This window comes from Podarcis filfolensis (genome assembly GCF_964270895.1).
Source record: "Podarcis filfolensis genome assembly, chromosome: 14".
Taxonomy (NCBI): Eukaryota; Metazoa; Chordata; class Lepidosauria; order Squamata; family Lacertidae; genus Podarcis; species Podarcis filfolensis.
Window position 1 is genome coordinate 7,563,838 of NC_139616.1, and position 13,307 is coordinate 7,577,144.

The 13,307-nt window shown below is 44.3% G+C and overlaps 1 protein-coding gene and 1 long non-coding RNA gene across 2 annotated transcripts in view; one reads left to right on the plus strand and one right to left on the minus strand.

Moving 5' to 3' along the window:
- ARIH1 (ariadne RBR E3 ubiquitin protein ligase 1) overlaps positions 1–13,307 on the plus strand; it is a 48,709-nt gene that overhangs the window by 18,061 nt on the left and 17,341 nt on the right. Inside the window, exons 3-5 of the mRNA XM_083586654.1 lie at positions 2,912–3,056; positions 11,640–11,732; positions 12,588–12,643. Of these exons, the coding sequence (XP_083442780.1) occupies positions 2,912–3,056; positions 11,640–11,732; positions 12,588–12,643 (294 nt within the window). The remainder of the gene's footprint in view (positions 1–2,911; positions 3,057–11,639; positions 11,733–12,587; positions 12,644–13,307) is intronic.
- LOC310749838 lies at positions 5,297–11,633 on the minus strand. The gene is made up of 2 exons (XR_014541837.1): positions 7,591–11,633; positions 5,297–7,222 (listed from the first exon to the last, which is right to left on the minus strand). It is a non-coding gene; the product is annotated as an uncharacterized lncRNA (long non-coding RNA).

A 13,307-nucleotide genomic window follows, 5' to 3' on the forward strand; every position in this document is an offset into this window, starting at 1 on the left:
TTTTCGCCCCATAGGACGCACTTTTTCCCCTCCAAAAATGAAGGGGAAATGTGTGTGCGTCCTATGGGGCGAATGCAGGCTTTCGCTGAAGCCTGGAGAGTGAGAGGGGTCGGTGCGCACCGATGCCTCTAGCTCTCCAGGCTTCAGGAAGCTATCCGCAAGCCTTGAAAGCCTGGCGGGAGTTCTTGCGGGCAGCAGCCTGCAGCCCGAAGCACGGGGCGCCCTCCGGAGGGCTCCCCGTGCTTCGGGCGGGTGTCCGCAAGCCTTGCGCGCCCGGCGGGAGGTGCCAGCCTGCAGCCTGCCCCATGCTTCGGGCAGGTGTGCACAAGGCTTGGGACTGCAGCCGCGGTGGGGGGGAAAAATAAATTTCATTCCCCCCCCCCAAAAAAACCCCGAGGTGCGTCCTATGGGCCGGTGCGCCCTATAGGACGAAAAATACGGTAACTTTCTCCTGGCCCTGTTGAACGTCAGGCATTTTGATTAAGCTTTTCTGACTTCTTAGTTAATTTAAACTGAATTTATGTTTTGTATTGTTTGTAAACCCACTGTACTTATAAGCAGTGGTGTTAGGTGGTGTGCAGATCGTTGAAATAAAGACCGTATTTTTCCATGTATAAGACGCCCCCATGTATAAGAAAACCCCTATTTTTTTAACCCAAAATTAAGAAAATGAAACCCTAAAATAGAAGTGAAAATCTGGGTGATTGGCGGAGGCAAGTTGTTGATCTTTTTTGGGGTGATCACCCTCAAAGTGTCCAGCAAGAGGTGCATGCAGTGCACTGTGGTGCAGAAGCAAAGGCAGCGACTGGGGCACCACACACTTGCCCTCGGTGGTGGCAGCTGCTGCTGTGGGGAAGCAGGCTCCTAAGCAGGATGCCAAGAAAGAGCCGGAGGAAGGCAGCGACCGCTCTGCTTTGAGCGATGCCATCGAGCAAACTAAGCTGAGGAAGGTGGTGAGCGGGCTGGGGGCAAGGTGGGAGTTTGAGAGGGGAAGAGGAAAAAGATGAAAGAAGGGCAAGGAGAGATAGCTGAGGCAGCTCTCGGCGGCGGCGGCAGCTGCTTTTGATCCAGTGGTCGAGCCAGCGGGGGCTTCAGGAGGTGAGCCAATCACTAGCATGTAACCTGGGGGGGGGGAGAGAAAGGGGGGTTGGTAGCAGGAGGGATTGCCTCAGCCCACCCAAGCCAAAATGCCGGACATATTCTTAAATATTTTAAAATTCCCCCAGAGGCCCATGTTTGGTGTACAAGACAACCCCCAATGTTTTACTAATTTTTTTTAGCAAAAAACCTCATCTTATATACATGGGGAAATACGGTAAATGGCAAATGTCTGCCATTCTACTATTGACACTCTCTTCTAAGCAACAGATTAATCTGATGCCTGTACAAAAATGTGCTGCAACACTCTTGTTAATATTTTATGTTACACTGTGTTAGTTGTGTTAGATAATGGGAAATGCCCATCTTGGCATAATTTAAGAGTTCCTTCTTGTTTTTCTCCTGTAAGGAGTATAGAAAGACCTGTGAGAGGGCAAGTTTCCAACAGCTGCCCCAACTGGGTAAGCTCTTTCCTCCCCCAGAGTATTCAATGGTTTCCATTCATTCTTTGAGTGGCCTTAAATACCAGGCTATCACAGACCTGACTCAGACACTGCCCATTTATTATGTCACCCGAGAAATAAAGATGGCTGCTGCTTTTGAAATTTCCAGTGGGATAGCTCAAGATCAGGCAGTTAGTTATTCTAAGCAATGAGAGCAGCAGCTGCAGAAATTGCAAGGATTAGAACCATAGGAAGCTGCTTCCTAAATGGTTGGTCCATTTAGCTCAACATTTAATATACTCACTGACAACAGTTTTCCAGGGCTTTAGATGGGGTCTTTCTGAATGCAATTTGGAGAGGATGAGAACTGAACCTGGCAGCTTCTGCTTGCAAAGCATCTCGTCTGCTACTTGAACTAAAACCATTAGCTGAAGCAGCATAGTTTCTCCTATCTTAATGCAACTCCTGTTTAAACGTAATAGAGGCAGGAAGATCTGTTGCAGAAACTCGGAAGTGGCAGGACATTACTGTAGGAATTGAAGAAAGCATGGCTTGTTAGAGAAGGTTCTTGAGCTATTAATCTGCACAGGTAGATGAACTTGCTTGCTTGCTTGTTGTTGTTGCTTGTTGTTGTTTTTATCGAGGTTTTTAAAAAGTGCACTAAGACGGCATTGGGAATTGGGTGGGGATCAATTTATTATGAAGTATGCCCTAGGCAGCCTAAGGGAGTACAGTAATGTTGTGTATTTTGGAAACTAGAGTTGCTAAACGGAAGAATTTGTCCAAAGTTTTCACATGTAACTTCGGAAGAAACTGGAAAGATTTTCCCCCCTGTGAGCAATTGTTGCATAGCAGACCTGCTGTCTGCGCAAGTCCTAATTTACACTCCAAAGGCTAAATTTGAAGATCCTTTGATAAGTTGCCATCTTGACAATCCAAACAACAACTGTTTTATAGTTGTTTTTAAAAATGTCTTGGCTACCTACAGATCTAAGGTAGGTGATCCAAAACACTGCCCATATACTAGAAAGGGCATGAACCTGAACTACTCCCTTGATGCAGGAAGTTCTTGAAGCAAGGCAGCCTAGATATGCCTGTCCTGAACTTTGTATCCTTTGACTGCTGGTGTTTTCCTGGCTGCAAACATTGCAGGGCTATTTGGATTGCCTCATCCTCACAGTTTTACAGGGCCAATACAAATGGCAAGGTGAGGCATAGGTGGTGGAGAAAGAATAGGCACCCTTCCCATTTTAAATAAGGCTCGAAAAGCTCCTCCTTACTCAATCTCTAACTACTATTCTCAAGTGAAGAACAGTTTTATTTTGTTGTTTTTAAACATTTGGCTTCACTTCCCTTTTGTGTTCATGCAGGTACTTTGATGGCAACCTGGAGAAGCTCTTTGCAGAATGTCATGTAATTAATCCTAGTAAAAAGTCTCGAACACGTCAGATGAGCACAAGGTCATCTGCACAGGACATGCCTTGCCAGATCTGCTATTTGAACTATCCTAACTCTGTGAGTAACTTTTAAAAAAGGCATTTAAAGCATTTAAATCTTTAAAACATTGTCTCATTTGAATTCTAAACTCTTATTTTGGATGTCTGCAATTTAGCCAATTTGTATATGGGTGTTATGGAAGATAATAGCCAGTAGTCTTTCCTATATCTGTCTTGGCCTTCATCTAGCTATCTTCTCTCTGACACATGTGTTTTCCCTGCACAGGGAATTCTTTTGTATAGACTAGAGGAACATTTAATGTAACCTCTTTCTACAGGCTGAAGTGGTACATGGTAGAAACAGGTTTTCCTTATTTGTTGGTTGAGAACTAGGCTTCTTTTTCTTTTAATATAAATATTTCAGTAAAGCTATATATTAGGCTAATAATAAAACTTATTTTCTTATACAAATAGGGAACAGGAAAATAACACATGTATTTCAAAACTAATAAGCTTATCATAATGCAATTGTATCAATATTGTAATTTTTGGAATACAATAAATAATTGCTAAATTTTCCTTGAAGTTTTTATACAGTCTATTCTTTAAGCATTACTGTTTCATTGTTTGAGCTGTGTGGCACACTTTATTTAACTCTTATTTCATGGCTAAAAGATTTGAAGTTTGCCAGAGTTTTTGTGGTTTGTTTGGTGCAAGTAATAAATATGACACTAGTGAATAATGTGTATTTCTAATGATTCAAGAATAATCAAAAGGTATAGCTATTAACCAATAATTAACTTGATTAAGGCTCATATTTCTAGTTGAATATGGATCTTTGACATTGTTCTTCAAATTATATGGCTTCCAAGTGTTACTCTCATTGACTTGCTTGCCAAGGCACAACCTCCCTCTTCTGCATTATAGCAGAAGATTTGGGGGAATGTTGTAGGACACATACTCAATTCACATTGGACCCCTGCAAACCTTTTTGAATCTCGGTGTTACTGCATTTGCATTCCCTGTGACTTCCAGTGTGGCCAACATTTCCAGCATACTCCATATTGAAGATTAACAGTGACATGCAACCTGCCTTTGCGGGGGCATATTATTTGATCTTACTAGGGAATCCCAGGGTTTCTCAAACATTTGGAAAATGCTGTTTTGTGAGATTATCCACTTCTTTTTATCATCTCAATAACGTCTTGATAACATTGTTCTTCTTAGAATTTCATGCAGTCTTTTAACTTTGCTTCTGTTTTATGGGATTTCTATCCGAGTACTTCTGACTTCATGTAATTTAATTTTATAACAAGTTCTAATGCCAGTCAGCGAGTAATAAAAATTGAGTTTCCTAAGTAAAATGCAATATCTTCATGTGCTGTCTTGCATTCATTTTTTTTATTGTGCATCCTTTTGGTTCTTATATCATTTGTTTGGATCATTGTGCACAAGTTAAACCATAATTGTATATATGAATGCTGTCCAACTTCAAGGCAGAGTCTCAAATGCTTTTATACTTGCCAGTTGATACTGAGTTACTCCTTCAGCTGGCATACGGTGCACTACAATGTTCCAAAGCATTTGGATCCTACTTGGATGGGTGTTGCTTAAGGGGTGTTCCCCATGGAGCCTTCAATGTAGGGTTCTGCAAGGTTCAATTTTATCTCCTATGTCAGTGGTTTTCAACCTTTTTGAGTCCATGGCTCCCTTTGAGTCCACCAGTCACTTACACTGTGGTTCCGTTACAGGACACACATAAGTGGAGTTTCCTCCCATTCTGCCCTCCCTCTTTTTGGCACCATTTTTGGCATGTCTGTAAGTGGGAGCACGTGTCGGCGGGAACCCAAGCAATGCCACTGCTTTTCAGGGCCAAGCTGACGCACTCCACGTGGCAACCCTAGCCTGCCTTTCCTGAAATTAGAGTGTACATTGGGTTGGGGAGAGCGCAAAACAATATGAAGATCAGAAGTATTTTCTTATTGTGGAGAAGGAAACCGAGAAACACAGCACAGGACACACATGCATACATGGCTCTTTCATGCAACATTCTCCCTGTCCCCATAAAGCTTGGTGACTGTGAAGGAGGAGTGGGTTGCCTGCAGGGAGAGGTAGAGAAGAAGAATGAGGAGGAATGTTGAGGGTAGAAGGAGAGAGAAACACAGAAGACACTCCTCACTTTCAGGGTTATGTTTAAATCCCTCCTTATAGGACACACACCCACACCATTGAGCTACTTTGCTGTTTTCTTACATTTCTCAAGTGTAAAACTAAGGAACTGTTAGTTACTGAAGCTGGGGAGAATTTTTTGGGGGGAGAGGGGAGATTTAAGTCATGCAAAAGTGTTTCCCCACTTTTTTGTCACTGTTTTGTTTCGGGAAGATAATGGGCTGCAGGTTAAAGTTGCCAGTTCCCCGAATGTTCCTCAGGGAGAAAAAGAGAGAGAGAATATGCAGGAAGATATGGGCTGCAAGTTAATTAAAGGGTGCCCCCCTAGGGCTCCCCTAAATGTTCCTCAAGCCACCCCAGGGTGCCTCAGGACACTGGTTGAAAACCAGTGCCCTATGCTGTTTAACATCTACATTAAACCACTGAGAGGGGTTATCCAGAGGTTTGGAGTATGTTGTCGGCAATATGCTGATGGCACAGAATTCTACTTCTCTGTATCTGCAGGTGAGGCAGTGCTTGTGTTGGACTGTTGTCTTGCTTCGGTAATAGACTGGATGAGAGCCAACAAATGAGCTCGATTCAGATAAGATTGAGGCATTGTTAGTGCATGGTTCCTTAGACCAGGTGGCTGCCTGCTTTCATGAGGTTACACTGCCTATGAAGGAGTTGGGTATGCAGCTTGGATCCTTGGCTGTTGCTTGAGGCTGAGGTGGCCTCAGTGGCATGGAGTGCCTTCCATCAGCTTGGGCTGGTGGTCCCCATGTACTCTTTATCTGGACAGAGCCAGCCTAGAGCCTCTCTATGTTCTAGTATCTTTACAGCAATGTGTTATACATAGGGCTGCCTCTGAAGATGGTTCAGAAACTTCAGCTGGTGAAGAATTCAGCAGCCAGGTTGCTCACTGGGACAAGACTGTTTGAGCATATTACACCGATCCTGGTCCGACTGCACTGGCTACCAATTAGTTTCCAGGCACAATTCAAAGTGCTGGTTTTGACCTATAAAGCCTTAAACGGCTTAGGACTGCACAAGGACCACCTCTCCCCATATGAACCTACCTGGACCCTGAGATCATCATCTGAAGCCCTTCTTTGTGTGCCTCCTCCATGAGGGGTTTGTAGTGTGGCAACACAAGAATGGGCATTTTCTGCAGTGGCTCCCCATTTGTGGAATTATGTGTATAACTGAAACCCAGTGAAAAACCCTGCAAAACACCCCACCCCCTTTCTGCTTTTTTAGTGATGGTTCAGTGATGTCTTTATGAACACGTATTAAGTAGGGGGCTGCCTGTATACCAAAGTTCTCAAAATTAATTTCTTTCTAAAATTATTTCCCTTTGTATATTTAGTAAACTGTTGTACAAAGGGATCCTTAATTTTGTTTGTTCTAATCTGTTTTGGTCCATGGTGCATCATCCTGTTGTATAGCACTTCCAAATATCCGTTATCCTTCCCTAGCACATGTTTTTTATAATAGTTTGTCATCTTTTTTTAAAAAAAATCAACCTGATATTCTTATGTCCCAAGAGGAGTTAAGCACAATTAATGTTGGCAGATGGATGAAAAATGGATTTAGGCCCAACTAATCTTTGTGGGATTTTAATTCTTATCACTGACTAGCTACCTTTCGTTAGCAATGTTTTTAAAAAGTGTAGAATAATGAATTAATCTTGAAGAAAATGTGAGGTGATGTTGGGGTTTTGCCAGTGGTAATACCAAAATGCACATCCTTCTCTTGAAGTAGATGAAAATGTATAATTAAACATTAGAGATTCTGTTTTTCCTCTCATTAATTCCAAATTGAATTTTCCCCTTGTCTGTCTTTGTTCACTCCCCAGTGTCTTGTGACTAGGCCGTTGGTGCACAGAGACCTCTGAGTAATGCTATATATGCAGGGGTTAGAAAGAGTTCAGTGGAGCTGTTTGCATAGGATGATGCAGCTTTATGAATATTGCTTTGAGCGCAGATCTCTGCTTGTGAAACAGCAAAATTAGATGGAGGAATACTGATGCTAGAGTCAAAGTTTGGGACATATAAAGAAGCAGAGCAGGTATTTCCCACAGGTAATTGAGAGTGACTAGTGACTATAGCCAGGACGTGGGTAGCGTTGTGGGTTAAATCACAGAGCCTAGGACTTGCCGATCAGAAGGTCAGCGGTTCGAATCCCCGCGACGGGGTGAGCTCCCGTTGCTCGGTCCTGCTACTGCCCACCTAGCAGTTCGAAAGCACGCCAAAAGTGCAAGTAGATAAATAGGTACTGCTCCGGCAGGAAGGTAAACGGTGTTTCTGTGCGCTGCTCTGGTTCGCCAGAAGCGGCTTAGTCATGCTGGCTACATGACCCGGAAGCTGTATGCCGGCTCCCTCGGCCAATAAAGCGAGATGAGCACCGCAACCCCAGAGTCAGTCATGACTGGACCTAATGGTCAGGGGTCCCTTTACCTTTACTTAGTGACTATAGCAATAAAAAAATGGCCTTCCTGAATCAGCCCAAAGCTCATCTAGTTCAGTGTTCTGCTTCGAACAAAGGCCAGCCAAATGCCTTGAGGTCTTTTGAGGCAGGCACATAGCGTAGTGTGGTGCTGTGGGTTAAACCACAGAGCCTAGGGCTTGCTGATCAGAAGGCCGGCGGTTTGAATCCCCGTGATGAGGTGAGCTCCCGTTCCTCGGTCCCTGCTCCTGTCAACCTAGCAGTTCAAAAGCATGCAGTACATGTAGATAAATAGGTACCGCTCTGGCGGGAAGGTAAACGGCATTTCCATGTGCTGCTCTGGTACGCCAGAAGCGGCTTAGTCATGACCAGGAAGCTGTGCGCCGGCTCCCTCGGTCAGTAAAGCGAGATGAGCGCCGCAACCCCAGAGTCATCTTCGACTGGACCTAACGGTCAGGGGTCCCTTTACATAGCATAGTGTGTCTTGACGGGGACTGCCTTCTCATGGCAGCAGCTGACAGGGCCTGTGGTGGCATTGATCAGGCCCTGGGCCATGTCCTGATATTTTTCAGCCCCACCATGTTAATTATGTTATCCCCACCCATGACATACATACATTGAGGCAGAACTGGTATAATTAATATGGAGGTATTTCCAGCAACCCCTGAGGCTTGAGAGAAGAATCTTGTTGTCTGGGTAGCCCAGGACCTCCTTACACACAGCCCAGGCTTGTGCCCCAGAGAGGAGGCGCACTCCATTGTCTCTTGAGACAGACGGGTGCCAACAACTACAACAACCAGAGTTCACACATATGACCCAGGTTGACAGTTGGCTCCACTGGGCAGGAACACTGACTGCAGGGCTGCATGTCGCAGGGACTGGGTGGTAGTAGCCCAGCGGCAGCACTGATTGGAACTTTTATGTTGCTACCAGGGAGGGCAAGCATGTGCTCTCATATACCGAGTCTGAATGTGCAGAGTCCAGGAAGCAGAACTTTAAACTTGGCTATAGAAATACTTATGCACTTCATTCCACAGCAGAAGGCAGCACAAAACTTGAACTCAAAAACAACGCAGACGAATAAGCCTGGGGTGAGATACCAGAGCTCTTGCAGATTTTACTGGGTTTGGTTGAGCCTTCGCTCTTAACTGCCCACTTGCTGCACTGCATTTAACACGTGCCTCTCAGATCTCCTGGTGAGGGTGAACAAAATAGGAGAGATGCTATATAAATAGCTGGCAACAAATATTTCTGAGTGGGGGAGCTTCTCATGCCATTGCTTTTGTCAGCAGCTAGTTACTAGGCCAGGCTTTCTTGCCGTTTCCTTTCCTTGAAGTCTGTTGACTAGTCCATAAACGTGATTTAAGTTCAACAAGTTAAGAGGAAGCCCTGAAGAGAAGGCAACAGTGGAGGTTTAACGCCATGCATTTAATATCCCTTGGCTTAGCACATTTAGAAAGAGGGAATTTACAAGATATATTTGCATTGCCAGTTGTTGTCCTCAGATTTGAAACTTTTGCAGTAAAGTAGCCTAAATTTCATGTGAAGCTAGACTTGAAAAAAAGCCCTGGGGTTGTTGGTGGTGCTGGGAACCATGACTTCTTGTCACAAATAGTATGCATGTTTAATAGTTGCATTGTATACTTTAGCTTCCTGCTTCGTCCTGGATAGTAAAAGGCAAAATCTTCCCTACCCCCACTCCAGTGCTGGGATGCAGATGGGTACAAATGCAGCTGTTTAAGGAGTGGGCGGGGAATCTGTCCAGCCACCCATACCTCAGTGCTGGAGTGGAGAAGGTTACAAATGCTGACTGTGTTTGTGCCTACCTGATGTGAGGCTCTGTGTGTGTGTGTGTGTGTGTGTGTGTGTGTGAGAGAGAGAGAGAGAGAGAGAGAGAGAGAGAGAGAGAGAGAGAGATGTGTGCTTGTGCCAAGGGTGGGGAAATAAAGGCACATTTTTTTTCTTCTTTTGGGGGGAAGCTTTTTGTGTATGCCCACTAAAGGTTAGGCAAGTTCTAATACAACTCAGGCTGATAGCGTTTCCCTACCCTGGTAGACTACATTTATTACATGTAGGGAATGTCTTTTTGCAAGTGTAGAGAATTCATTGAAAATGATTAATGAAATGCTGTCAACAAGCCTGCATTCACATCTTTCAGCTTTCAACACTTGGGGCTACTATACCTGGAAAACTGGGCTGAATTCTCCTCCTCCTCCTCCTCCTCTTCTTCTTTTCTCTCTCTCTCTCTCTCTCTCTCTCTCTCTCTCTCTCTCTCTCTGTCTCTCTCTCTGTGTGTGTGTGTGTGTGTGTGTTGGTGTGGGGACTGCAAGCACTGGGATGTGCAGAAATTAGTTGAGACATGGGAACAGCAGAGGGGAGGGGGCAGTAGAGCAGAGAAGGCAGTGATTATACCTTTCACAGGTTAACTGCCATTCATGAACTCTGCATGTGGATGGGAGCAGGCTTGTGCTTTTGGCCATGCCTCTGATTATGTATTTCCTCTGTGTCTATGCATTGAGTGGAAAATATGTGAAGTGTACATGTTCCGCATGATCCAGGACCTCTGCATGGAATGCAGAAATTGGCAGGGTTGGGCTTGGCAGGGCATGTGATACGGAAGGGGGCAGTAGTCACAGCCACCCCAGCACAAAAACTATATGTGTGGAGGTTAATCTGTGAAGATTTAAGTCAAATTGGAGGTTTTGAGAACCAGTGTGATGAAAATAATCATTCAGTAGTGCATTAAATGATGCACAGGAGGCCAATGTTGCTTCTAGCTCTCTCATGTTGCAAATCTCATTGTCACAACTTTCTGCCTCCACCTTTATCTTTGATATATCACATAGAAATGGCCCTCCAAGCCCCTCTGAACTCTCCCCAGGCCACACCCCCTTACTGTCCCTGCTTCACATCCTCCTTGAGAGACTTTGCCTGACTGGATTGTGTTCTTGAACTCCGAGAAAATTCCTCTTGCTTCCCTTGATGGAGGATAGACGGGTTTGTGAGTGTGAACACTAGGCTAATTTCTATGCAAAGGTAACAAAAGGATTGATTGCTCTGCTCAGTTTTGCCTCTGGCCACATCCATCGCTCTCATGTGACACCTCCCCCCCCCAAAAAAAGGTTGCTCAGAAAAAAATATGACCCACTGCCTAAAAATGGTTCCCTAACGCTGATTCCGATGATGCCTTGGCCAGAGAACTCCATAGTGCACAGAGTACTATTTTGACATCTGGCATTATTATAAAAAATGCTTTGGGAGGAAGCCCTGAGTAAAAATCCATACCTGCTGCCTTGCGGGACATCTTCAGAAGAAAAGGCTATGGAGTAAACCCTACACACATCTGGAATGTAGTCCCTAAGATAGTTGGATAGCACCTAGTACGCCTCCTTCTGACAGCTTCTGCAGCCAAGTTGGTGCCAAATGTATTGCTCTGCTTTCCTATGGACCACAGTGAGGCTGAGAGCGTGGTCTTGTCGTCTGGGCAGCCCAGGATTTCCATGCACACTGCCTACGTTTGTGCCTCAGAGAGGAGGTGCATTCCATTGTCTCAAGACAGACGGATGACATCAACAACAATTACTGTAACGTGTTTATGATCATGTATTCTGGTTTTCTTTCTCCTGCGCTTCTGATTTGTGATTTATTTATTTTTTACATTATGAGAATGAAGAGTGGGGATATCTACTTTTTATGTGCTATTTGAACTCTGAAACACAGGGACTAACTGCACCATAAGATTTCCTGGTTAAAGCAAGTGAGTGCAGTTAGGTCAGTTAATACTTGAAAGAAGCTCTAAAGTAACTGCTATAGCAGTAATGATAGCTAACAGCCTTCCCCAACCCAGTGCCCCTGGGACTACAACTCCTATCAGCCTCAGTCTCTAGGTTGATGAAAGTTGTAGTCCGACACAATCTAGAGGACACCAGGTTGGGAAGGGATGCTCTGAAGGGAAGATGTTGACATTTTGCAAGATGATGATACTTTCAGGAAAAACTGCATACAGCTAATCTTGCAGCAGTGGGAAAAGAGTACACAGTACACATAACGTTCTCTCTCTTTGCAGTACTTCACCGGTTTGGAGTGTGGACATAAGTTTTGTATGCAGTGCTGGAGTGAATATTTAACTACCAAAATAATGGAGGAAGGCATGGGACAGGTAAAACTTTTTTCCATTATGTTTTGATGTCGGAGAAAGAATTGTTTGCTCAAGGCTCCACAACTTTGCTCACCATTTCAAGTGTCTAGGAGGTGTGGAGAGCCTTAGGGTTTGCCCCAACCATGAAGCTGGAGGTGGGCTTGCCCCTCTGGTTATACTGCACTTGGCCAGTTTCCTTCCTGCCCCACCTCCCCTGCTCACAGGTTGAGAGGAAGCCTGAGGACTGTAGTGCTTCAGAAGCGCAGTGCTTAAATGACAAACTCCCAACACTCACTCCAGCTCTGTGCTGAAGGGGTGATGGCTTGCTGGCTTGACTTTCTTCTTTCAAGGCATTCTATTGCATCAGAAGCACCTTGGAGCCCTGGCTCCAGCTGTGAACCGAAGAGGGAAACTGGATCTTGTTATCAAGCTATGCTTCCATGCAGTGCAAATCCAAATATGATCCTTCACCTGCCTTCCCGGCTCTAAGCTTGGAGCAGGGAATTGTCCCTCACTCTGTGCTGCGTTTTGGAGGTTCAGTGCAAGTTCAGGGATAAGACACCCACCTGCCTTTTCAAATCTCCCCAGTCAAAAACCAGTCTCTTGGCAACCACAAACTTCTGCTTGAGAACCAGAATTTGTGACTCTTTGTTTAGGTTTTGCCTTGGGAGGGTGTTTAAAACAATCACCTGGGAGGTTTGTTTTATATTACAGCTAATGAGTACAATTAAACTTATGCCCTTGGCTGGCCAACCTCTTGTAACCTGTGTTGTGTTTTAGAAGTGCTGCTGAGTGTACACAGTTCTTAGAGATTCTTCACTGCCATTCAAACTAAATCAGATGTTCTTTCTGACTCCTGTTTCCCCCCCTCACCAGACAATTTCATGCCCTGCTCATGGCTGTGATATCTTGGTTGATGACAATACAGTTATGTAAGTATTATAGTTGATACATGACTTCAGTAATACCTCCCTTCCTGTGTTGAGCGCTAAAACAGATCGGTTGGCTGGCCCAAAGCTGTGTTTTATCAAAATATAATGGGTCAGTCTTACATGATCATCCATGGACATCTTTGGATGCCTTGGGAGAAGTGAGCCTCCTCTGTAGTCTCCATAATTGACACCAAAGAATGCTTCTGCTTTGCCATCAACTTCACCTTTTTGCTTGCAGTATGTTTTGCTTGCAGGAGCTTTTTTACAAAGTCATAAAATGACTTGCTGAAGTTTTCCATTGGCCGATTTCACAGACTTAAAGCAAGAGACCTCTGAACTGCAGTTAGGTCATCTAATAAATTTAAGTTCATGATCTCACAGCCTTACATTAGATGGTTTAGTCAACCTTGTGTAATCCTTTCCAGGAATAAAATCCCGAGCTTGGCCTTATTCACCCCTCATTCTTTGTAGATTGCTTTTAGTGTTAAATTAGTGTTGTGGTCCTTTTTCTACTGTTTCCATTTTAAGTTGGGACTTGTTTAAATATGGACAGTAGGTATAACTGTACTGATTTTATAGAGTCTAAAATAATCTGACTAAAACATAGCCTTTTTCTGATTATTAAACTAGTTTTATCTTGTAATACAACATCAGTTACAAGGGA